The following is a 26442-nucleotide window of genomic DNA, read 5'->3' as shown; positions in this document are numbered from 1 at the left end:
AGTAGTCACACACCTTGACTTTTTCATATTTTATGTTACACCCTGAAATTAAAATGGGTTACATTGAGATTTTTTTGTCACTGATCTACACAAAATACACCATAATGCCAAAGTGAAAACACGTTTTAAAAAATTTATACACATCTATTGAAAATGGAAAAAAAAAAAATTCACATAAGTATTCAACCCCTTGAGTCAATACTTCGTAGAAGCACCTTTGACAGTGATTACAGCTTCGAGTCTTCTTGGGTGTGTCCGTATCAACTTTGCACATCTGGATTTGGGGAGTTTCTCCCATTCCTCCTTGCAGATTTGCTCAAGCTCTGTCATATTGGATAGGGAGTATTGGTGAACAGCAATCTTCAAGTCTTTCCACAGATTCTTAATGGGATTCAAGTCTGGGTGTTGGCTGGGCCACTCAAGCACTTTCATGTTCTTGTTCTGAAGCCATTCCAGTATTGCTTTGGCTCTATGCTTGGGGTCATTGTCCTGTTGGAACGTGAATCTTTGCCGCAGTCTCAGGTATTTTACACTCTGAAGCAGATTCTCCTCAAGGATCTACCTGTATTTGGCTCCATTCATTGTTCCGTCTAACCTTACAAGTCATTGTCATTGCTGCTGAAAAGCACCCCCATAGCATGATGCTGCCACTAGCATGCTTCACATTATGGATGGCATTAGATGGATGATGAGCTGTGTTTGGTTTCTGTCAGACATATCGCTTTGCATTAAGGCCAGACAGTTCAATTTTCATCTCATCAGACCAAAATCTTTTTCAAACTCGAGGCATGCTGTCATGTGCCTTTTTCTCAGGGTGGCTTTGGTCTGGCCATTCTCCCATGAAGCCCAGATTTATGAAATGTTTCAGACTGTTGTCCTTCCAGCAGGTTCTCCCATCTCAGCCAAGGAACTCTGTAGTTCTGTCAGAGTGGTCATTGGATTCTTGGGCACCACCCTGACCAAGGTCCTTCTTGCCGGTTGCTCAGTTTGGTTGCTTGCTTGCCGGCCACCTCTAGGAAGAGTCTTGGTAGTTCCATATTCTTTCCATTTCCGAATGATGGACCTCACGATGCTCTTGGGAACTTTCAACACGAGAGATTGTTTTATACCCTTCCCCTGACCTATGCCTCCTAACAATAATTCTATCTCGGAGTTCTATGGACAGTTCCTTGGAATTCATGGTCGATTTTCTGCTCTGACATGCACAGACAACTGTGGGGCCGTATATACAGTGCATTCAGAAAGTATTCAGACCCCTTCACTTTTTTCACATTTTGTTATGTTGCAGCCTTATGCTGAAATCGTTTACATTCATTTTTCCCCTCATCAATCTACACTCAATACCCCATAATGACAAAGAGAAAATAGGATCTTAGAAAGTTTTGCAAATTTATTGAAAAGAAAAAACTGAAATATCACATTGACATATGTATTCATACCCTTTGCTATGACACTTTAAATTTAGCTCAGGTGGCTCCCATTTCGCTTGATCATCTTTGAGATGTTTCTACACCTTGATTGGAGTCCACCTGTGGTAAATTCAATTGATTGGACATGATTTGGAAAGGCACACACCTGTCTATATAAGGTCTCACAGCTGACAATGCATATCAGAGCAAAAACCAAGCCATGAGGTCGAAGAAACTGTCTGCAGAGCTCAGAGACAGGATTGTGTCGAGGCACAGATCTGGGGAAGTCTACAAAAACAAATCTCTGCTGCATTGAAGGTTCCCAAGAGCACAGTGGCCTCAATAATTCTTAAATGGAAGAAGTTTGGAACAACCAGGACTCTTTCCTCGAGCTGGCCACCGGCCAAAGTGAGCAATCGGGGGAGAAGGGCCTTGGTAAGAGAGGTGACCAAAAACCCGATGGTCACTCTGGCTGAGCTCCAGAGATCCTGCGTGGAGATGGGAGAAACTTCCAGAAGGACAACCATCACTGCAACACTCCACCGATTGGGGCTTTATGGCAGAGTGGCCAGACGGAAGCCTCTCCTCAGCGAAATACACATGAAAGCCCGCTTGGAGTTTGCAAAAAGCACCTAAAGGACTCTCAGACTGTGAGAAACAAGATTCTATCAATGTGTGCGCCATCCCTTAGACGGACGTGAAAATGGACCTCCTGTCTGCTGGCATTAGTTGTTGGATGTTAAACATCCTACGGTGTCCTTCACAAAGAGTAGGCAAGCTATCGCCGGTACACTGGCCAGGTTCCTGCTCTAACCTAATAAACGGGGCACTGCCAAAACCCCTGTGAGAACTGATGAACTCGCTTGAAATATGGTGTGTATCTAGGCTGGAGGTGGGGTGAAAGGTTGGGTTGGTGAGTAACCTTTTTGGGGAATAGTATTGGGGAAGAATGAGTTGGGAGGGGAGGCGGTTTGGCAGCATATCATGGAATGGGAGAATTGTTGATTCCTGCATTTACATTTTCTTTCTTACATCTATTATTATTCTTGTGTAAGAATGCATTGGCCGAACATTTACATAGGCTATCACATATATGTTTCGATAAACTTATCAAAGTCATGTGTAACTATAAATTCGACATCGAAACACTTTCTTTTAAAGTCTCTTGTTTTATCCATCATGCCATTGTCATTTGATTACATTTCAAGGTTAAGGATCAACCTTTGTTGTTTAATCAGTTATTCATTTTTGGATTTTAATTTTATTTTGTTACAAGCTATTCTAACATTCAATGTTAACTAACTGTGCACGCACTTTATAGCGATCAAGGGCGTTCACGCTGCTGAAGCAGTGTCATGGGATGGAATACACTGCGGTAGTTATAATAATAAAAAAACACCTTTCGAGGCCATTTTTCCCCGCAAGCGGGGGTTGGCCTTTTTCGGGAACCGTGGTTGTTGTTGTTTTTTGGTCCCCTTATTGAAGCAATGTTTTACGGCCGGATGCCCTTCCTGACGCCAACCCTTTTTGCCGCCTTTAACGACAAACAGGGAATTACCAGTGAACTGGTACTCAATTAGCCGACCTCGGATGGATGACAGGCTGAGTCAACCCTTCCCTGGTCGTTAATTCAGCGATCGACCGGGATTACGAACCCAGGATCTTAGGTATCCTAAGCCGGCACCCTAGTCGCTAGCCCAACACCAGGGATCGGTAGTTATAATAATAATAATAATAATACATTTATTTTATATAGCGCTTTTAAAGAAGCCCAAAGACGCTTTGACAGAGTACAAAAAACAAGTGCAAAAAGACAAAAATCAATAGGTAAATAATCAAAGCAAAAGGAAGGAGAAGGAGAAGAGATAGTCAGGGGTTAAATGCTGTGGGTTAAATGTTGAATGCAGTGTTGAACAGGTGGGTCTTGAGTGATGTTTTGAATGTGGTGAGTGAGGAGGAGTCTCTGATGGTGTGAGGTAGTGAGTTCCAGAGGGTGGGAGCAGCGATGGAGAAGGCCCTGTCCCCCCAGGATCTGAATTTGGTCCGGATGGGGGGGAGGGGGGGGGTCAGGAGGTTAGTACCAGCCGAGCGGAGGTTGCGGGTGGGAGTGTGTCTGGAGAGGAGGTCAGCCAGGTAGGATGGGGCCAGGTTATGGAGGGTTTTGTAGGTCAAGAGGAGGATTTTTTTACTGGAATCTCTGGGGGATGGGGAGCCAGTGAAGCTTGTAAAGGACGGGGGTGATGTGGTCACGGGTCCTGTCTGCTGGCATGGTGTGTATTGGTGTGTACACACACATGGGACATACTTATTTGTGTTTTAAAACTGTCACACTCAGGGTCAGGTTAATTGTAGAGGGAACTACACCTACGTGCCACACTAAGATAAAGTTTTGTCGGCCCGAGAGGTGCCGTGAGGAATGAGGGTGCTGTGTTATGGTTTTTAGAACCTTCACTTTGTAAATTTAGTATTAAAATTTCCTATGTACATTTCCCCTTTAATTGGCTGTTAATTGAAATGAGTGCACCGTAGCTAGTCCATGTACAAGCACGTAGGCCACCATATACCCTTCTAAATAGTTATTTCCTTATTATGTGTATTAGCTTAAGGCTCTGTCTCCCATTAATTGACACTGCATTGCACCGAATTGCAATAAGATAGATTCCCTTTCATTGCCAACTGCATTTGCCGCCATTACGCACGTGGTCAGCTCGGAGAAGAAAGGCGTGTCTCCACCTCGTCATGAGAAGGAGGAGTGAGCCAGCCCCCGATCAACCAACCAAGCATGAGGGGTTTGGCCTGAGAGGGCGGAAGAAAGAAACTTCGGGGAGGTTCAAGAAGATTCTAGGGCGTGGTTATATAACCCGTCACGTGGAGCCCCCACCTCAGTCCAGTTGAGGAGGAGCTGAGATGCGCGTAAGAGTTGACCTGAAGGAGTCCACCGCAGCTGAACCAACCGCAGCTTTGAACCACCGCAGCTTTGAGACCACCGCAGCTTTGAGACCACCGCAGTTTCGACCACCGCAGCTTTGAGCTTTGACAGCGGATTCAGCCGCGGCTATGAAACAACACCGCCGGGCGAACACGATTGAGGAGGGTCGGCGGCTGCTCACCTCGAGCCGCGCGATCGCACCAACCGGACCCGCATCCTTCACACCAGTGATCCCACCTCCTCGTCCGTCCAGCCATCCACCTCCTGCCATTCATTCCTGCTTCATCCCCCGTGTAAGTCTGATTGTCGTCTGTCCTTTATGTTGTCCTGGGATTTAAGTAAGCTTGTATAGACAAGTAGTATTGCACTGTGTCTTCTTACTCCGTCTGTCTTTATTTTCGTATCTTTCCTCCTCCTTGGTTTCTTTTGATTTGTACATAATTAGTAGTAATAAATCCTGTTATTTCCTACTTTTGCCTTCTTCTTCTTCCTCGTCCGTTCGTCCTTGTCTTTTCCACATTGAATACCTGTGGCACGATTTGGCCAACGACTAAGAATCGGGTCTAGTTCTGTTAATGGTTCGAGCCGCGGCTGCTAATCCGCTCGGCAAATTAACATCTTGTCCGTGGTCTCAAACGAGGTTGCTCACCTGCCTCTCTGGAGGGAGCTGGGCAGCTTCAGGACTCACGTCGGTCAGTCACAGACAAGGGGATTAATCCCCCCTTCTTAAGGGGGAAAAGGGGCCGACGTTGAGATCCGCAACAATTGCGTCCGTTATGGCAGAAGTTATGGCAGAAGTTTGGACTTCACATCCATTGGCAGTCAATGGTGCAGGATGGCGCATCCCCAGCTTAACGTCTATCCGAAATAGGGTGCACCCTTGTAATGTAGCCCGGCCTCCACCTGAAAAGGACCAATCCGACAATTTATAGTCGGGTTAGAAATAAAACTCAGGCTCGGACAGCTCGAAGATAAGTGTGCTCCACCTGTGCCATCCTGTCGGACTCCAACATGATATACACTACACAAAACAAGGGAAATCTTGTTACCCTTGCCAGAGGAGAGGATATTGCATTGGGGTCCATTTGGTACTTGCAAAATCGAAGATTTTTCAAGTATATTGGTTGGTCTTGTGCGTTACACTGTCTGTTTGTCTGTCAATCGCCTACAGGTCACAATTTAAAACCGATCTTCACGAAACTTCACCAGATTGTAGAGTTTGTCATAATGAAGAAGCCTATTGATTTTGAGGTCAAAGGTCATCTTAATGTCAAATTTCAAAAATTGTCATTTTTCACCCAATTCACTTGAAAATTGAACAGCATTTGCATATTGAGTCACTAAATTGGGAAACCAACTATTTTTTTTAGGTCAAAAGGACAAGGTCAACTCAAGGTCAAAACTTCTAATATAAATCATCAATTTTAATCTGAAAAATCATTCATTTTAATCTGATTGGCCTGAGCTTTGATTAAGATCATCAATTTTAATCTTAATGGAAGGGGAAATTTGATATTGTTGCGGTTCTGTCGCCGGCCTTCTCCCCTTATCAAGGGGGGATTAATCCCCTTGTCTTTACTAACCTGGCGCGAACCGAGACCAATTATGTCCCTTCCAGACAGCCTAAAATAGGGTTTCGGGACCAAATTCTCGCTCGTACCTAAGTACTCGCGCTGCCCTGGTAGCGAGGAAACAAGCCTCGCACGAACCACGTGAGGTTGGAATACGCCTAGCAGTTTGCGTACACATGATCCGCGCAGTTATAATTAATGGACCCGATTTAAGCGATCTTATTCGTGCCACGCTTAGTCAATGGAGAAATCACGGGAACGATCGAATTTCAGAAGAAAGGAAGAACAGATTGATTTAATGGGTATCACACGTAGATACAGTTCAGGACGAAGAGACACAGGGAAATCTTTATACAGGCCTATTCTTAATTCCCAAAGACAACGGGCCCGTCTGACACACTCACATGGGGATTGCAGATGGGCAGGAGTTCTCCAGCGCATCCAAGGGTGGTTCTCGTCCGGCTCTCCACGGTCCCCAGCACGTCCGCGAAGATGAAGATCGACGAAGACAAGGCCACGCCGCACGTCTCTCAAGCAAGGGCGATATATCGGGGCGAACGGCAGGGAGGGCTTTTATGGCAAAGGCGGGACGGCTTTTATGGCGAAGGGCAGTTACGCAGCTTCGTTCACTCGCTTGGCTGAACCGCGCATGTTTGTTATAAACGCCCTGGCTGCGCCCATGTATCTTTGGCGATAGTAAAGTTCATACAGTGCGAGTGATGCAAGTCCTCTTCCTGCACGTTCTCTCTCTCCTCTGCCAGTCCTGTTGAGGGCTTTGCGCATCGGGTTATATAGCCCTGCCCCACGAGCCTTCTGGAACTCAACAGACTCTTCTCACCACGCCCTCTGACGTCACCACCTCTGAGCCCTGATTGGCGGCTCATGCTTACCGTCATCGCCTCTGCCGCTCCCGACCTCAGCGCCGGCCCCACCTTTTTAGGCATAGCTCGTGTTAGCTCGACTAATGAACAACCAATGCTTAAAAAACTGGATCGAGGCTAGGGTGGCTGGGAAATCGGTGGCAAGTAGGGCCCATTTTCCTGTCTTTACACAACGCAGGATTAACATTGGAAAGGGCCTACTCTCACATATACTAAGACAAAACTATACTACAAATGAGGCTACATGTTGCTTGTGTGACTATCTATGGGGGGCAAACCTTTAACCTTTATTGAGCTCACTGTACACATCTCAAAACCGTAGCACTGCCCCCCTCCCTCGTCAGACTCGTCCCCGAGTCGAACCTACCCAAGTGGGAACGACCGGTTTTGAGCAAGACTTGGGACTAGCTTTTAATTATGTGACACTTAGATGTGGTTCCCCCTAACATTTACTCTAACCCGTGTATGTGACAGTTTTACAACACTAAATATGTCCCACCTACTAACTAACTAACAGACTTGCACCCACAACTAACCGAATTGCGGATTTAATTCTCAAACTGCACATAAAGCCAGTGGGTAGCATCTTATTTACAACCACAAAACCTAATTATTTACAGTTCTATAACCCAGGACCTGTTCTTTGTGGAAAGATTGGAGGGGAGAGAAAGCACATCAATGCACCAATACACAAAACACATTTATCAATGCACAGTTCACCATTTGCTGCTGGGCTGCTGCATCTTGCGTCTTCCTGCATGTCGCATCTTCTGTGTGCAATAAAAACTTAAAGTTCTTCTTTCCTGGCACACCAAGAATAAAATGTACAAAAACCCAGTGTTCGTTTTATTAATTCCTGGCCAAGCAGGGCCAACCTTAGGTGGTCCGCTGCGTGACATTGATGCCACTCAAAATACGTGGTCCGAAGATGCAAGGTAAGTTTGCAGCAAAGTACTGCTCAGCAAAGTGTAAGGCCTCAAAATGTGTGGTCCATGTGTGATGTGATGATGTGCAGCAAAGTGTCTGGCAACAAGTGTGCTGTACATGTGCAGCAAAGTTATAACCAAGAATATGGCAGCAAAGTGCTGCGCAGTTCATCTGCACAGATGTAGCAAAGTGCAGCCGCACAGGTGTAGCAAGGTGCAGCATCACATATATAGCAAGGTGCAGCTGCACAGTTCGCTGCTGCTGCACAACTCCTCTCCAAAGTGGGTCCATGGGTGGGGAGGAGAGACAAAGCACAGTCAGCAAAGCAGAAAGGGCGCAAAGGTACACATCAAAACAAGGTAATGCAGCATGAGGGGCGCGGAGGAGCGAGCAGAGCAGACTGGTCCCTAACTGTCCATGCCCCCAACGTCGCTTACACTACCCTTGCCCTTCCCTGTATTTACAAATTAGTCACTACGTCCTGTCTCCCATATCCCCCTCTATACCAAATTCGTCGTCCAATCCCTCCCTGGAAGGAAGGAATGGAACAACACATTGTCTCTTTCTCGTCGAGATGCGTCTTACTCACTCAAATCGTTCACTTGGTGCTGGTGCGGAGCTTTGTCACCTTGGTGAAGGAATGTGAATGGCACGAAGGGAATTCTCTTCCTAACTACTCTGATGACATTAACTCACTTACACTACCCGGGGTCATACCCTGCCAATCGGCATCTTTAACGATGCGGTTCTAAAAACCTGATTCCCATTGACCACCTGGTGCCTTCCAAATTTGGGTCTCACTCCCCAATTTTTCTTACTGTGCCTTTGCACAATTTCGGGGCTGGGTCATGTGGCTCCACTAGCAGGTCCAACTACCTGCACACCTCCGCCACTGAAGTCACCACACAAGCTTACCTTGCTCCTTGCGACTATCTAAATTGGGGAAGGCCCCTCCTGGCTCTCTCACCCCCTGATGCCCTCCTCGGCATTGGGCTACCCGGGTCCTTTCCTAGGATCCTCTGGCCCCACTGAACACCACTCATAACTCTAACTGGCTTCCAAAGCCTACCTGCGGCCTCACCTGGCCGACAAACTACCAGTGGCGGAGTGCTCCAATAACCATACGCACCAACAAAGCCCACACGCCCAGCCATTTCATAGACTCATGCACCCAACCAAGCACTTCTGGCTACTTCCCGCACCACAGGTGTCAATATCCAACAATTTACCTAGGCCCTCTACCTGACTTTAAACTACCCACCCCGGGTATTCGTGAAGGGGTCCATCTCCCCCCATTCACTCCTTCGCACCATGCATTCCACACCTTTTATTCCACACCAAGCATTCCACACCATTTATTCCCACACACACCAAGTTCTCTTGCACACCTCTTGTGCTCACACACCTGTTCCCCACTTGCACACCATGCAAGTCAATTCACTTCAACACACTCCATTCATCCTCAATACACCACTTCTGGTTATCCCCAACCAACTCCTCATTTGCTCAAGCTCAATACACACAGTGATTCTCATTCACACAACATCATCTAACCAGCGGCTTTTCCCCTAAAACTCGTGCTTCCCTGTCTTCCCTTACACTAAGCACACCCTTCGTCATTAACAACCAGCTAAGCTAACTACGTCCCCTCTACCTGTACAAAAGTCACTACTTAAATCTTGTCCCTACTGTCATTTCTAAATCCCTAGCAATTAACCTAGCCCTCCCTCGGCTAGTTTACACTGCCACCCCCATAATCTACTGCTCATGTGCCCCAAAAGTGAGGAATGGCGAAAGCACCACTCCCCCACACCGGGTACCATTCGCCAACACTATCGCTATCCGTCCACTCCACTCGAGCCTCTCGGTGCGGAAATACATTTTCACAGCTCGGCTTCGAAAATCTGAGCAATGCATGCGGGTGGTTGGTCTCCTGTTGGTTGGGTCCTTCCTGCATTTTCGATTCAGGGGAGGAGGCATGCTTGGGCCAAGGTTCAAGGTGCCATCCCTGCGTGGAGCCTTGCGGTTCCATGCACGATGGCCCAACCGCCCATGGTCGGAACACCGCGACCGCCAGGGGGCGAAGCTCCGACCTCTCCTACCCCCCCTCGAACCGTGCCGATCGCCTTTTCCGCCAAGGCGCGGCACAGACCATACAGGGCGGGGCCCGGCACGAATCATGCACAGCGCTCCTTGCGAGACCGCCGCGGCAACGATCCCCGCCGATCCCCGCTGCACACAAAGCACACCACGCACCGAGGGCTCGCGTTGGCTATACATCGCGCTAAACGCTACCCCGGTCTGCGTCGATGCTCGGGCCGCGTTCTCACACCTCTCGACCCATTCCACACTTGCAAAACGCGGCGCTCCAGCGCCTCCCATACACTCCCTGCATTCCGTTATCACAGACTTTTCCTCCACACACTCCTTTACCGCACACTTCCCTGTTACACACTCCGTAACACAATCGGCCATCGCACACCCTCACGTACACCCTTTCGTTATGTACTCCGTAACATCCACGGGTGTGCACTCTCTTGGTACACACCCAATCGCACACCCTCACACGGGTGTGCACTCTCCTGTTGCACACCCAATCATGCGCTCTGGTGTGCACTCCTGCACATTCTCTACAACACGCTCTGGTGTGCATTCTCGCACACTCTCTTGAACACGCTCCCATGTGCATTCGCTCTCACTCTCCTCGGCCATTGCACACTCTGTTTCACACTCGTCTCCGACACACTCTTCCCACATACATTCCAGTGTGCATTCTCCCTCGCACTCTGTAACACACACTCCTGTTACACACTTGCGCTCTGGCGCACACCTTTTTCTCACATGCGCGCCATTCACCCTCACACATCGCACCACGGACCTTCCACGAGCGCCCGGGCTCCATCTATACCCCAAGCGTGCCAAAAATCCTTTCCCGCCATACACACTCCTGCTCACCTTAAGGATTCTTTTCTCCGCCAGCAGCACCTGCAAACTTTCATTTTTGTTTGGAAGCACGACATCACAATGCAAATCCAGGCTTTGAGTGCATTCCATTTCTTTTTCTGGCGATTCAATTTCTAACTCTGCCGTCTCTTCGGCCCCAATTGTTCCTTCAATTTGAATTATTTCTTTTTCTACCTCGACCGTCGGCGCTCCCGATATTTCTTTATCCAATTTGATGATCGCCGGTTTTCCTACATCCCGTGTCACGATCTCTATAGGCCCCGTCAATTTGGCTGCGCTCTGCCCAAGCTCGCTCTCCCCGCGTTCCTTACATCGCTTCACCCCGTTGCGTACCACCGCTTCACCCCGTTGCGTACCACTGCGACCTTCCCGCTCGACTTGCGCCTCATGTCCTCCTCTATTCTTTTCATCATGGTGTTTATTTGCTCTTGAAATCCATCCGGGTTGTACCTTGCTTCGTTCCTCATTTTTTCCTTGTCGATCCCCCGGGTAGCCATCATTGCATCCAATCCCTTACTGTCACCCTCCATGGATAGACTGAAATGCACCATAAAAAGGCCCCAGTCCATTGGCACTGCGGGCCCTGCTATCGCCGTCATGTACGGGAGGCCGCCATTTTCTTTCCCAGCTGCCGCACCCTTTTCAGCTTCCATTACTACTGTAGAATAATAAATTGACTGCTGTTCTACTTCAGAAACTTCAGAAACTCGTTTTAGCAAAATCAACGTTTTATTCACTTTTGAGAGTTTTGCTGTATTCTACTAAATGTACTAATTAGATATTAATGACGTTGTTCTGTCGGTCGTGGCTGTAGCTCCTTCTGTAGGTCTTTTGTTGAACCTCGTTCAGTTGTTGACCAGTCTCCAGTTGGTTGATCAGGTCAACTGGTCTTCAAGTTGTTCAGCGACTCTCCCAGTCCACTGCTTCTCCGTCACTCTCCCAGTTCTCTCTGCTTCCCAATCGCAACTTTCTCTTGGTTTTAAAGCCCCAAACTCCTTTGATGTTGCGGAGCATGCAGGGTGTCTCTGGTTCCCTTATCCAAAAACCTTATTTGGCTCTCGCTTGGCCAGCTAGTACTTATTTCTGTTCAAGAGGTCAAATGCTCTGACCTGCTCAGGGAGAATTTGCAGCCTGTGTGCAGTGAACTGAACATAGGCTATTTTGATAAACAGATGGCGGTCCAAGAGCGTTACACATTTTGTCTGAAATTAACTCTCCCGACCACCTGTTAACTCTAGTTCTATGCTCTTTGCTCATTCGTAAAGTAAAACATATTCCTTTTACTTTGTAAATTAAAACATATTCCACTTTAAACAAGATTACATTGAGATATATTCTAGCAATATTGTCAATATGAATATTTATTACCTGACAATCCCCAGTTTTTTTCTTTTATGTTTATATTACCCATTAATCTAAACATTACCACATTAAATATTCAAACCACTAATCTGGTAATTCAATTTCCTAAGGCATACACCGTCATTCTGGAAGAATTTTGATCACAATACATTTCCTTGTCCATTGACTCTTTCTATGTTGATAATTCAATTCAACTCATTTGCATAAAGATCACAAAACATTTCACCTTCACCAAAACGCAATAATTTCAGTTCATCATTAAAATAATAAAGCATCTGCAACATTTGGCAAAATGTTTGCCTTTAATCAAATATTGACTTTCTTTGTTTGAAAAAAAGGGGCGGATCACTTGTGTTTGAAATTTCAGCATAAAACATTTTTCTCCTGTTGTTTTCATCACATCTTCACTATTTGCGTAGAATTTTCTGCTGTTCTGATAGCTGGGCAGAGTCATAGACTGACCCCGCTCTCCATGCAGCATCCTTGCCACTCTTGCTGTGAGCCATAGTAGATTTGAACAAGGCCTCCATCCAGTTGTAGTCGACTTGCCTCCTCACTCATCGTGAGCATGGAGCAAGTATTGATGTGATGTTGATTTGTCAACAAGATGTGGAGCAGGGATGCCGGATGCATCCGCAATGATGATGTTGGGACCATGGTACTCAGTTGTCCATGGTCCATACCAGGAGCACACAGCAGAATCGTGCACAGCTGTTGTGAAGGAAAAGGCGCAGACGTTCGCTTGCAGCTCCATGCTGGCTCCCCGGAAGTTGGTGAAGTAATGACACACGTCACCGTATCCCGTAGACGTTGCAGGTAAAATGTCGTCGTCCTGCAATTGCTGATGTGATGAATGTTCGAGGTATTTAAACACAAGTAAGTGATCGCCCTTTTCCATATGTTGCAGTGTGACCCAGACAAATGGTCACATAATTTTCCCTTGGTGAAGGTAAACATCCATCTTACAAAGGAGTATTTCTTCATCATTCTTTGAGAAAGAGGGTGTATGCCAGGATTAACTTCATTTTCACAAATTTTCCTTTTTAAACTTCTTCCCAGATGTCGTTATCACTCCATTTGGGATGTGATCTGGTCTTCCCTTTACTCAGCCACATTTATATCTGCTCTCCACACAGATTGAATCAGATGGGGTACATTGTAACATGAAATCACTATATTTTATAACAACTTTACATGAATAATATTCAAATCAGACATGTGTTTTTCACTATTAAACTAAGAATAGCATCCACAATTGCTTTCAGGCCCACATAATTCAAAAATTAAACTCATGCAGGTATTGTAACCCAACTTCAAAGAAAATAAATGCATTAATAATGAGTATATATGATTGAAATCACAAACAGGAGTATCTAATTCCCAACAAATCTTGCAAACAAGCAAACTATGCATAATGTATTATTAGCATAGTCCTCCCCGCTTTTTGTTTTTCTTTAACAGCGTAACTTGTGGTGATATGAGTTCATCGATCTTGTAAAACGGACATAGTTAACAACATGTTTGTTATGCCCTTATTTTAACTCTACTGTATTCATTTTCAACATTACTTGATTCAATCGTTGAATCTCAGTATTCATGTCGCCATAGAAGTCTTCCTCTTTTGTGGTTCCACATTCATTTCCTCATTTGTTGCTTTGTTTATTTCCTCTTTTGTGGCTGCTTGCACTATCATAGTGTTGTTTGTTATCTTATTCGAACCCACCATCACTAAGGTTTTCAAGCAAGCCACTACTAAAACTATTGCCAATATAACCACTAATCGAATAAACAAATATTGGAGTATCTCAGCTGCTACTCCTTGTATATGTTCATACCTATAACATAATTATATGTCAATGACATTCAACATTATATACCAAACTAACAAACTTCTTAAAATGTGACTAAAGAAAAATCCCTTAATATATAACATAAATCTGATTATTTGCCTTATCCTGATGCCCCTATCTCCCGGGGTCCATATTTATTTATATTGTTATCAACTTCCTATGATCTGTGAATTCGTTCCAAAATACCACAACCATAGGTTTTAACAAAGCTCGACCAAACTATTTCCAAGTTGAACTCAAAATACTAGTAAAACAATGATTTGAAGAATTAACTTCAAAGGGTCAGCAAATTCATTCTATAACCAGATCTAATTTTCCCATCCAATAGTTTGCCTTGACACATGTCATATTATAACACTTTAATAAACCTTCAGAAATGTTTCCCATCGCAACAACTTCCCTTTTACAAATAGCCATGTGTAAATTATGTATTGAACGACAATTTTCTCTCAATGTGTTTGGCCTAAATGGCCGCAAAAGTGGCTGCCAACATGCAGTACCTTTTTATCTACCAAGTAAGTGCTCGTCGACATAAGACCTCTACCAAAATGGTGTTTATGAAAACAAATCTGGGATTTCTAATTACATGGATGCACACTCTCAGGACATTGCAGGCTGCTGTTATCAATCCATTACGATAAAGTAATTTCTTTACCCACAATCAAATAATTAACACAAATTGACGATATTATCCTTATCACATTCATTTATAGATTCATTTGGTTCTAATTCTCTCTTTTCCCACTGCTATAAGGAAGAACAGTAGCTCTTATAAGTCTTTGTAATATCTCATTAAATTTACCCAGCATTGAAGAATTTATTTACTATCCATTTCCATTCTGTTTACCAGTAACTTTGTTTAAACTGCATAACTTAATTTGATAAATCCCATGTGTACAGCTACCACTTATTGAAACCCCTACTGTTGTAGAAAATATCCAAATAAGTGGTTGTATACTCCCTTAAAAGTTGTTCCTCCATTTCTATGCAACTTAGTGAATCTATCTATAATTCCATTAATCTCTGTGTGTATGTGTGTATGTGTGTATGTGTGTATGTGTGTATGTTTGTCTGTGACCGCTGTTTCTCGACAACTACCGGTCCGATATACTTGAAACTTGCCAGGTATATTGCTGGGGACCCGAGGATGTGCCTTTTCAAGGTTTCATATTAATCGGAGAAGTAGTTACCGAGCTATGGCGATTTCTTTACCAAACACTGCAAGCCGTTCGCTTTGGACCAAACCATTGCATGTAAATAGAGGGGGGGGTTCTGTGGTCGTTGCGAATGGACCAAACCATTCATGTAAATAGAGGGGGGGGGGGGTTCTGTGGTCGTTACTGCCACATGGTTTCAAAGTTTTTTTTTGTTGTTGTTGTTTGCACGCATGTTTTTTTGCACCCACGTACGGGCACGCCCTAGGATGTTTACACACACACACCCCTACACAAATTTTTTTTTTTTTTTTTTTTGGCAAGGAACGGGCACCCACGTACGGGCACGTCCTAGCTTATATATAGTACGGGCATGCCCTAGTACTACTAACACCAGTATGCCAATATAGATGTGGCAGATTAACAAAATATGTTGCAGGTACACGTAACATCGTGTTCTGAGTGTAAAAAAAACATAACAGCGCGTTCACGTCTGCCCCTTGGTTTTAAGATTCACAATGCATTTCGTTGTAAAACTCACAATAGTTCAATTCAACAAAATTTTCTTTACTATTTGCCCATATCATCTATGCCTAAGACACATCCATACATACAGCACAATTTATATGCTGATAAAGGTCAAGTTTATATCTATCTATAATTCCAGTAATCTCTGTCTGTACGTTTGTACGTTTGTACGTCTGTACGTCTGTTTGTCTGTGACCGCTGTTTCTCGACAACCACGGGTCCGATATACTTTTAACTTGCCAGGTATATTGCTGGGGACCCGAGGATGTGCCTTTTCAAGGTTTCATATTAATCGGACAATTACTTACCGAGCTATGTCCAAAAAACGATTCAACCAATCAGAGAGCAGCGAACGATCGCGTGTGCCGAACGTGGAGGACACACTCTGCCTCGGATGGCACATTTGAGAGCGTATTCATTTATTTCACGTTTGCAAACTATGTTGGCGTTAAACTATGTTTTAAAACTAATAAAACCGAATTTGCGATTCATTCGCTTTCCTGCGCGTTTGTGCACGCGATGGCGATTTCTTTACCAAACTCCGGAAGCCGTTCGCTTTGGACCAAACCATTGCATGTAAATAGAGGGGGGGGGATTGTCACCGTACTCGCAAGCCGTTCGCTTTGGACCAAACCATTTCATGTAAATAGAGGGGGGGGATATAATTTTAGATATAGATATAGTACGGGCAATGCCCTAGTATGTAAAAATCCATGAGCAGAGTACTCTGGAAAGTCAGTGTATAGTCTAGTAGGAAGACTAGGTCCCCCTGCACCCCCCGGAGATATACTTCTAATCAGTGTTTCTAGATTGGAAAAAATGTGTAGAAAATGACTAGCTATGGCCCCAAGCTGAAAAAATGTCCCACATACCATTTTTATGCAAATTACTGCTGCCATTATCAAAAAAACGATTTTTGACATATCTCAGCCAATATTGCAGATAATTGAAAAATGAAGGTGTCTAGACCCATGTTTTGAAGGGCATAGATCATGATAGAACTATTCATAACATGATTACATGTGTCTATGGTATACTATTATGCTAATTAGTGCTTTATTTACAAAATAATCACAGTTTTACGAAATAATAGACTCATATTAAGGTCCGTCTACACAGACGTTAACACAAAGTTTTATTTTTCTAAATATTACAACTGTCAAAATAGTCCTAGCACTCAATGTGACCACTCTTCTCTTGCTTGTTTTAGATAAACATCATTAGCATTAGTGATTCTACACTGAGTCAGTCATCATCATTTTCATCGAAATCGTCAGAGTCAAACTCTTCTTCTCCTTCCTCTTCCTCCTCCTCTTCGTGCTCTCCTGTGTTCAGAAGATCCACCAGTGAGGTTGGTAGGATGGGACCACTGGACCACATTGGTTTCAACAGTCCTTCATCAGTCCTTATCCATCCTTGCTCCTCATAAGGTTTTGGCTTTTCGATGATAGGTTGATCGGCTCTTTTGTACAATGCTACGCGGTGGTTCACACGCTGGATGTGCGGCTTCAGGGCAGACTGGCATGGAGGAAGGCGAGCCAGATCAACCTTGGACTTGGATGTGAGGGTCTTGTCCTCTCCCACCATTTTTCGTAGCAGCTTGGCACGGACAATGTCCACTGATGACTCGCGACTCTGGCCGTACATCACACAGGTGAATTTTTCTAACTGCCTCTCCACCTCAGGGTTGGCATCCCAGTTGTCACCCAGTTCACCGAATGCCCTGTGAAACCTGGGATTCTTCTCCAGCTTTTTCAAGGGCCCGACTTTTCCCTTCCCTTTGAAGGCACTGGTGCAGTCTTCTCCGCTGAACACATAGTACCCCAGGAGAGTGGCACAGTAGTCCTCTCCCAGGGATTCTGCCAGCTCAGAGACGTTGACAAGTTGGCGATGCTTCCCTGACCCTGTATCCAGGTACACCGTCAGCTTGATGTTGTGGGCATGGTGGAGCAGGATCAGGAGGATGTCTGTGTCCGGTGTTCTGACTACAGCGTTCTTGTATCCGATGGTAGCAGCATGATGGAGGTACAGAACCACCCTGGTATCAGTCTCTTCCTGGTTGCTGTAGATCGTGGGGAGTTCACGTACCTCGACCTGAAACACAAAAAGGCACCGCATTTCAATCACCAGTCACTGCCAGTTTCAGATCTAGACAAACATCACAGGTAATCACCTTTTTTTCAGGAAAAATTACAAATTGAATCGCCATTCACGAAGGGCTTTCAATTTTACCTTGCCATTCGTTGAGGCAAGTTGGTGGGCCTTCCCCTCCACGATCAGCACAGCCATCTCTGTTCTCTCCAGCCTGGTAGCTGCCTCTTGTCCACTCCACACTTTCAGAAGAAGCTGGCACATCTGCTTTTTGTTGTCGTCATTTGCAAGGAACATTTTGAAGTCATATGGCTTCCTGGTTGCTGGTCCAGCCAGAATGATCTTCTCTGAGCTGCCCCGCCTCAGCCTTTCCTGCGCTTTGATTGACTCAGGATGGTAACTGTCAGTGGAGAACAGAAAGTGCTGCTTGGCCACCATCTGATCAAGCACCTGCAAGCATATCTCACCACATGTTGGGGGAAGGTTGGCAAGGGTATGCAGCAGCGCCATTCCATCCTGGATGAACAGGGCATCCTTGGGGTATTGCAGATCTTGTGGTGTGGTGTCCTCTAAAAGGTAGTGCAGAATGGAGGCTTTGTTGGTTTTGCAGAAGAACCCATCTGGTGTCCCAAGACCCTGGCGAAGTTGGAGGGCAACATTTTGGTTCTTGTTTGTGCTTCCGAGTGTGAATGCTCGTGCGAGAGCATTGGAAACTGTTATGTTTGAGCTGTGCACAAGCCAGAAAGAAATGACATCACATTTGTCATGATCAACCTTCGTGAAGTGGATATGCTCCTTGATTGGGTCATTCTGTAGGCGTTTCAGTAGTTTCTCTGACCGATAATTTGAGTTCTCATATCCATTCAGTTTCAGTTCCTCGACATAGAGCAAGCGCAAGGAAGAAAGCTGTAGAACTTTATTCTGCTGGATGACCTGGGTTTGAATGTGTTCCAGTACTGAGTTGAATGCCTTTTCATGGGCGGCTGACATGCAAGCCTGCTCCTTTGGTGCTTCGGCTCTGTGAATCGCACGCTCATAGTTGTAGAATGCTGTGCGGAAAGCTTTAAAACATGACGGATGGTGTTTGGCCTCACATGCAAAGAGGTCTTTGTTTTTCACCTTTCGATGGAGTCGATAGAGACCCATTTTCTCAGCCCGTGTTTCGATTTGCTCCCATGCATTTTCTTTGTTTTTAAAGGATGGGAAGGTTGTAGGCCTCTCAGTATTGCGATGAGCATCTTTGGTCTCAACTTTCTCACAAAATATACACTCTGGCGGGAAGATGGGTTCAGCAGAACCTCCTGGTTTACGAGGAGAGTGATGCCATGATGAGGTTGATGGCCCTGGTTCTGTATCATCTCCCAGACGATGAAAGTGGCGGACAAAGTGCTTATAACACTTGCTGTGATATCCTACTCTTTCTAGGTCATCAGGAAGAGTTGCCGGGATCTGATCACATACTGATTGCATACGACATGGGGAGTCATGCGGTTGGTTGAGACGTCTATCCCGGATCTTTTGAAGCAGTTGCAGTTTTTCTGAAGCAGATCCTTTAATTTTACGGAGGGGCGTGAAATCCCCATGATCAGACATGGATGGTACATGAAGGATGCATGTAGGAGGAGAGCTTTGGGCTGCAGGTTCTACACTCCGTTTTCTTTTGGGCATGCTTGCTGTCGATGTCTACCATCACTGTTAAATGACAAATAAGAAATCACGAATGATGTTAAAAGTGCCTGTGAAAGGAGGCTCTGAGTTTTCAGTGAGGTAACAGAGGTTCTGAGTCATGTTCTACACTAGGGTACTTTTTAGCTGACTAAACCATGTTTAGTGGCATCAAAAGTGCTAATAGCTAAAACATCTAAATTCTTCCACACTAACGTTAGCTATCTAGGCCAATGAAACATTGTGCTAAGTTACTGTAGCTAGCTCAGCTGTCGTGCCTCTTTCTGGTTCAATTCATATACAGAAGTCAACAGATATGTCTCATGTTTGGCATTAACAAAAGTTTAAGTTACACCGACATTAGGAACATACTGTACATAGATGAGGCTAGCTTTAACGTTAGCTAACATGGTGCTAGCTGGCTCAGCTGTTATTCTGCCTGTTTATGATTTCATGCAGAAACTGAAGTCAAGAGTGTGAGTAACATTATAGTTAGCATCTTACCTGGCTAGATTGGAGGATGAATACCAAGAACAACACACAGATGGAATGGAAGACTGAACTTTCAACTGAGGTATTCAATAACATCAACGTTACCAATTGATACGAGCGCGCGACATTACCAATTGATACGAGCGCGCGAGCGCGCATGTTACATGGATGGAAATGTAAAATGGCAGCTATAGCAGCACTAATTTGGATCTCTAGTCTGTCATTTCTGCACTGTGATTGGATAACATAAAAAAATATGTTTGGGAGTTAACAGCAGGAGTTGGTAGATTTTACGTGGGCTGGGTGAGAAACCTTTAAATAAGCAAGTGAAAATCTCTCGCAATACAAAGTCAATGGTGGGAAGAAAAGTTGAGTGGTACCAATGTTACTGCCAATGTCCCGCCCCTATGCAAGACTCAGGAGCATCTTGTTGACATTTAACCTTGAAAATACCTGGGTTTAGACCCCTTATGTACCATGTTAAGTTATCTGCAGTATTAACGTATCCTTATCATTTGTAAAACTGATTATTTTGTAATTACAGCATTAATATGCATACTAGTATACCATAGACACATGTAATCATGTTATGAATAGTTCTATCATGATCTATGCCCTTCAAAACATGGGTCTAGACACCTTCATTTTTCAATTATCTGCAATATTGGCTGAGATATGTCAAAAATCGTTTTTTTGATAATGGCAGCAGTAATTTGCATACAAATGGTATGTGGGACATTTTTTCAGCTTGGGGCCATAGCTAGTCATTTTCTACACATTTTTTCCAATCTAGAAACACTGATTAGAAGTATATCTCCGGGGGGTGCAGGGGGACCTAGTCTTCCTACTAGACTAGTAAGACCACTTCCAAATTTGACTAATGTTGTACTCATTTTGTTTATGAAGCTCCTATCCATAAATAGCTGTTATTGTCATATAAATTCTATCAAAAATGGAATCCCAAAATTACTCACAATTTTACTATTAATTAATGGCTGCTCATAACCTAGCACATCAAATCTGTATATTTCATCTCCCTTGACAAAAGAGATAATGTACATAATCAAATTATATTCCTATTTTATTTTACGAATTTTCTGGATATTCTTGTAAGATTGACACACAAAACAAAAAAAACATTGACACACAAACATACACAAACCCAAGCATTATGTATATTTGTTTGCATTTGAACCATCATTAACAGATCAAGATGGGTGTCAATTTCATTTCAATTTCGCAAAATTTATCCTTTAATTTTAGAAACGCTAATACACAAATAGACAAAAAGTTTATTTTTAGAAAACCCCTATAATGTCACATTGAAATTACCCTTTTTGGTCCCACAATAATTTAGCCAAATTTTACAACACCTCTATTTACATGTCAGTCGACCACTGACCTATCAGCATGCAAAAGAATAGTCCAAAATGCCCACCTGCTGATCATGTGACGCTCGTCACTTGGTTTCCAAAAAATTTTGCAAAGCAATGTTCCACACTTTGGTAATTGTTTTGTTGTAAAAAAATTGTTTCGCCCAAAATACTCCCTAAAACGACATTTATAATTGGCAAATATGAGGCTTCCAGAATGAACTCTAATTCTGGATCTTTTAAATCATGTTCCAAAAAAAATCCAATTTTGGCATTTAATCAATTAATTATTAATTCGCTAATAAGCAAAAGTAAAATTCATTCTTGCTCCGAAAATTTTTTGAGACAAGAAGCATGAACAATTATTCATGTTGGATGTTGGTCTGATGATTTAATCTGTTGAGGCCTGTCATCATTTGGGATCTGCAGCAATGAAGGCCTAATCGTTATCTGAGGTACCAGTAAGCACTGGTACCCTTGATCTTGGTTCGTCCTATGAACTAGTCTTCCTATTTGAATATGGACAACGTCGTTTCCAGTGTCCAATATTTCCACAATTAAAACATCGATGTCTGTCATTGGCTGGTTTGTCCACCTGTTCACTTGTATCGCTGGGCTGCCTCTCCAGATCCCTGAGTTGCCACCGCAACCTCTGGTTATCTCCTACTGCATTGTTGCGTTGTTGCCCAGAAAACCTATTGCGTTGATTCGTAGTCATCAGGGCTTGAGTCTGTAGTTGCATCAATTTCTCGGCATTTACAGCACTATTCCTGGCTTGAATCCACTGATGATGCAAGGCGTAATTCAATATTTCTTGAATTGGCTTGCCTTCCCAAGCAATACACTGTCTTTCCACTTCATTCTTCAATTTGGGCAACAGACCATTAATAAAAAGGGGTTTTAAGGCATTTTCAATTTGTGCCCGGTCTATTCCTGAATATAGTCGGAAAACATCTCGCAATCTGTCCAAATAATCGCTAGCATCTTCGCCTGTTTTCTGCTTGCATGTAACCACTTTGTTCCAATCCATCAGTGGTGGCAATTTTTGTATGGCCTCTATCAATTTATTGATCTGTGCCGTTCTAGCCTCCGTGGGCATGTCTACCTGTCCATCTCCCGTATTTACCCAGTTGGCCTCACGCATTAAGTTCCTCAAAGTGGTGGTATTAGGAATTAACCACTTCAAAAGTATTTCCATGTCTCTTACAGTGGGCAACTGAGTTTCCACAATTAACCACAGTTCTTCCGCAAATTGAAGTGGATCTGTTTTGATTGATGGCATACTACTCTGCAATGCCTTCAATTGATGTACCTGCCTTGGTCTATACATCAGATCTGGGTGTTGCTGATTTGCCCCTGGAAATTGCCGCTGAGGAAAATTCATAACACCACATTGCTCAAACCCTCCTTGTGAGAGAGTCAACTTTTGATCATTCATTAGCCAATCACATTGATCGTTAGATTGATTGGCATTTATCACACGACTTTTACTCCTTGTATGGTGAAATGGAGAGCATGATAAAGGTATAGCAGCTGGTTGCATCGTTTGCCCACTTTGAGTTGGTTCCTGTGCCCCAATTGCACCCTCTTGGGTAGTTACCTCAAATGGGTCACTTCTTTCACCTGTCCTCTGTTGACTAGAACCAATCGCTGCCCTCTGTTCTGGTCTTTCGGCAGGTACAGGTACAGGTACTACCTGTGGCTTTTCCCACACCCCAATCTCACTGATCAGTGTTGCAGATGAGTCTGGATCAGTAAGTCCTGTTGAGGGGGGGTCAAACAAAAATAACCACATATAATATAACAAATAACTACTAGACTCACCACCTCGTTCATCATCCAAGGTTGTCTGCACATTGATGTTTCGCAAATGTCTCAAAGCTTCTTTCTTGAGACCGCAATTTTTATCAATCAAACAATCAATATATTCAATTCAATTTATTCAGTTCAATTTATTCAGTTAAATTTATTCAATTAAATTTATTCAGTTCAATTCAATTATTCAATTTCAATTAATTTATCAATATTCATCAATAAATCAAATTAATCATTTTGGATGACTCCTTGCAAAAGCCCTTTCCCCAATGATGTCAGGACAGGTCCATCTATTGACTGAGATCGAAGCTCATCGGTCGTCACCTCTGGTTCATACCTCATGTCAATTGACGAATCACTGTTCTGTCCTAGGGTCATATCTGACCTATTTTTCCATTTTGCCTGGTCTCCACAAATTTCCTTTGAACCACTAAAGGCAACTCATCCTTCATTCGTGAGATCGCCAAAATGGATGGCAGATATTAAAGTTCTTTGGGAAAAATATCTCATCATTTTTCTTTTAATAGTACCCAAATCTCTTGGCAATATAATTTTCGTAAAAGACCTGAAATGGGACTGTCAAATTCCTTCAATCATGCAAAATTTTGAAACTCCATCGCTTGTAATACCCAATTTATCCCATAGGGCTTGAAAGTTCTTTTCCAAGTTCGTGCAATCATTCTGCATTGGAACCCTATGATATCATTCATAATAAGCATCATGATTTTATAACCATGGTCATATCATAATCATCTATTTGAAAAACAAACATTTCCTTTATCACCACAGCTATGTGGTATAATCAACAATAAAATAAACTGTACATAGCAAAAGGCTACCTCCTGACCACTTAGTATACCTATTGACAATAAGTCATAACAATATCGACTAATCATTAAACAATTGAAAGAAAAATCGCTTCTACTGCTCCAGCCGCAGCATTCGTCATTTTGTCTGTTCATTCACGTGACCAAAACGAAATAAAGGGAGCTCAACCATTACACGGCGCTTTTAATGGCGCATGCCATAGGAACTCAACGCAATTTCGACTCGGCCAGAAAAACGAGCAAATTTTGCAGGATGTTAACTGGAATTTGTCGTGAAAATATATACAAAATACACAAAAATATATACCCACAAAAATAAACAACAAACCCAAACAAACCCAAGGTCGACCATATTCAATTCAATTATGCAATTTCAATCAATTTATCAATATTAATCAATAAAATTCTTATAATAATACATAATAAAATATCATAAATGATAATATCAAAAGTCACATTTATCAGTCTGATAACTCTATACCTAAGCCTTTTCCCAATGTTGCCAAAACAGTTCCGTCCACTGGCGGAGGTATTTGATCATGGACGTCACTTTCGACCCATACCTTCCATCAATTGACAAATAACCGTTCTGCCTCTGGATCATATCTGACATATCTTTCAATCCTGTCTGGTCACAAATGCAAGTTTACTAACCACTGAAGGCAATTCAACCCTTCATTTGTGAGACAATCAACCCAATTGATCAGACAGATATGAACCAGTTCATTGGGTACCCAAAGTGCTTGATAATTAAAATGTTGTAAGATTCCTGAAATGCCGTACCAATGAATGGCAATTAATTCATAATATTGACCCATGTAATCCAATCACACTGAAAGTGCAACCTTCCAACAAACTTTGTGACCTGTAATACTGCATTTATCCTGCAGGGCTGTAAAGCTATCCTTAAAGCCCATGCAATCGATTGACATCAAAACCCAATGATGACATGCCTGACATGATGACATGATGACATGCCTGACAATCATAGCAATTTTCATGATTGTAAAACCATTTTCATTGTAAATCATTGTAATTATAAATTGTAAATGTAAATTTACCATTATTGTAAATTGGCAATTATAAATTATAATTGTAAAAAAATTGTAAATTGTAATTTGTAATGCATTACCATAATCAGAGTCATACCATAATCAGTCATTTCAACAAACTTTGAGAATGAACAAGACCACTGATCATTAATGATGAAGGGTGGGGAAGGGAGGAGGAGAAGTGGCAGAATGCCAAGGGAGGGATGAGGCTGGGGGGGTGGGGCGGGGCTCCCTTAGGGGTATTAATACTATGCGAAATACGACACTCATTGTATTTTTCTAAAAATAACTGTGTATTATTGGCTGCACTTATTCTCCCTTACAAGGCTGTGAGAGATTTCATGGTGGATACTATTGTCCCTCTCGAACGTCTGTGCAAGCCATACACTCATCTGTGTATTATCTAACGATGTAAACTGTGTCGTACCATTTCACAAATTATTTTAGCAGTATTGGGCCATGGTTTGAGGAGGGGGGGGGAGAGGGGTGCAAAAACACATGCATACCCACACATACATACCCACAGCAAGACCACATAATGAGGTGATATGCTAAATCAATATGGGATCGAATGGGATATGGGATCCACAATCCCATCCAATCCCATACAATCAACAATCCTATTCAACAACACACTTCTATACATGCCTCACAATCTGTAATATAACCTGACTTGGTGGAGAGGATGATGGCAGGATGGGGTTTAGGATTGGGGTAGAGGGGACAGGAAATGGAAGGGGGGGGGGGGGGGAAAGGACGTCACCACTTGAAAGGGTCACCAAATCCATTTACCTGTAAATTCACCCATATATATACAGATCAAAGTTTTGTTTCATCAAACAGGTACAATTCTGTGTTTGGGTCCAGTTAATTGCCTTGCCACCAGGCATAGTATCTTATTTCAATAAATTCCTGTATGACCTCCCCAATACTCATCTGTAACTTACATATGTAATTACAATTGTCTCCCAAATGTGTTTGGCTGGGGGGTGTAGGGCAGGAGAAGGTGAAAGAGGTTACATTTTAAAAAATCGTTTCTGATCCCATATGTAAGAAGTGGACAGGGATCAAGACGCAACACCAAGCGTTGCCATGGGCAACCTGCCTGCACGCATTTTACAACGTGCCCGGCTGGAAGTGGAAAAGAATGCCTATTCTTAGACCGTCCATCGACTCGTGCAGACTAGCACGTGTCGGATTAACTTTTATGACAATGCTAAACTCACTTTTGTAGCACTGGGAATTCATGTTTGAAAATCGAATCCAGCCGATTTTTCCTTAGCACTGTATACTGTATGAAATGCAGTTTTTGTACAAAAATCGCTAGTTATTTAAAAATCCTCAGATAATCGTTTAAAAAAAATCGCTGTTCAACTTGTGCGAGAGCATATCGACTCGTCCCTCGTGACCACATCAAAGAAGAGGCTCACCACAGGAAAAAATATTATATAAGTCTCAACCGTAGGAACCCAACAATATTTGAATCATCATACAAAAGGAACGGGCAGATATGTGACGCAGACCATTGAACTGGAATCACGTATGAAATCAA

General features: G+C 43.4%; 2 protein-coding genes across 2 annotated transcripts in view; one reads left to right on the top strand and one right to left on the bottom strand.

The window, feature by feature from the left end:
* LOC137439711 (corticotropin-releasing factor receptor 2-like) overlaps nt 1-26442 on the top strand; it is a 318876-nt gene that overhangs the window by 176091 nt on the left and 116343 nt on the right. The gene's annotated exons all lie outside the window — the stretch shown is intronic.
* On the bottom strand, nt 16615-18227 carry LOC144894294 (uncharacterized). Its single transcript, XM_078786773.1, has 2 exons — nt 17808-18227; nt 16615-17669 (listed from the first exon to the last, which is right to left on the bottom strand). Exons 1-2 carry the CDS (start codon nt 18174-18176, stop codon nt 16821-16823), a joined length of 1218 nt encoding a protein of 405 aa, XP_078642899.1. The 5' UTR covers nt 18177-18227; the 3' UTR covers nt 16615-16820.

Source organism: Myxine glutinosa, chromosome 1 (genome assembly GCF_964187855.1).
Source record: "Myxine glutinosa chromosome 1, kmMyxGlut1.1, whole genome shotgun sequence".
NCBI lineage: Eukaryota > Metazoa > Chordata > Myxini > Myxiniformes > Myxinidae > Myxine > Myxine glutinosa.
Note: the sequence above shows the minus strand (reverse complement) of the source record. Positions and strands in the feature narration are given on the sequence as shown.

Coding starts and splice junctions, on each gene's coding strand:
- LOC144894294 (XM_078786773.1), bottom strand. CDS start 18,176: ATGGCGCTGCTGCATACCCTTGCCAACCTTCCCCCAACATGTGGTGAG. Junction 17,670..17,807: donor TTGCCTCAACGAATGGCAAG/GTAAAATTGAAA, acceptor TTTGTGTTTCAG/GTCGAGGTACGTGAACTCCC.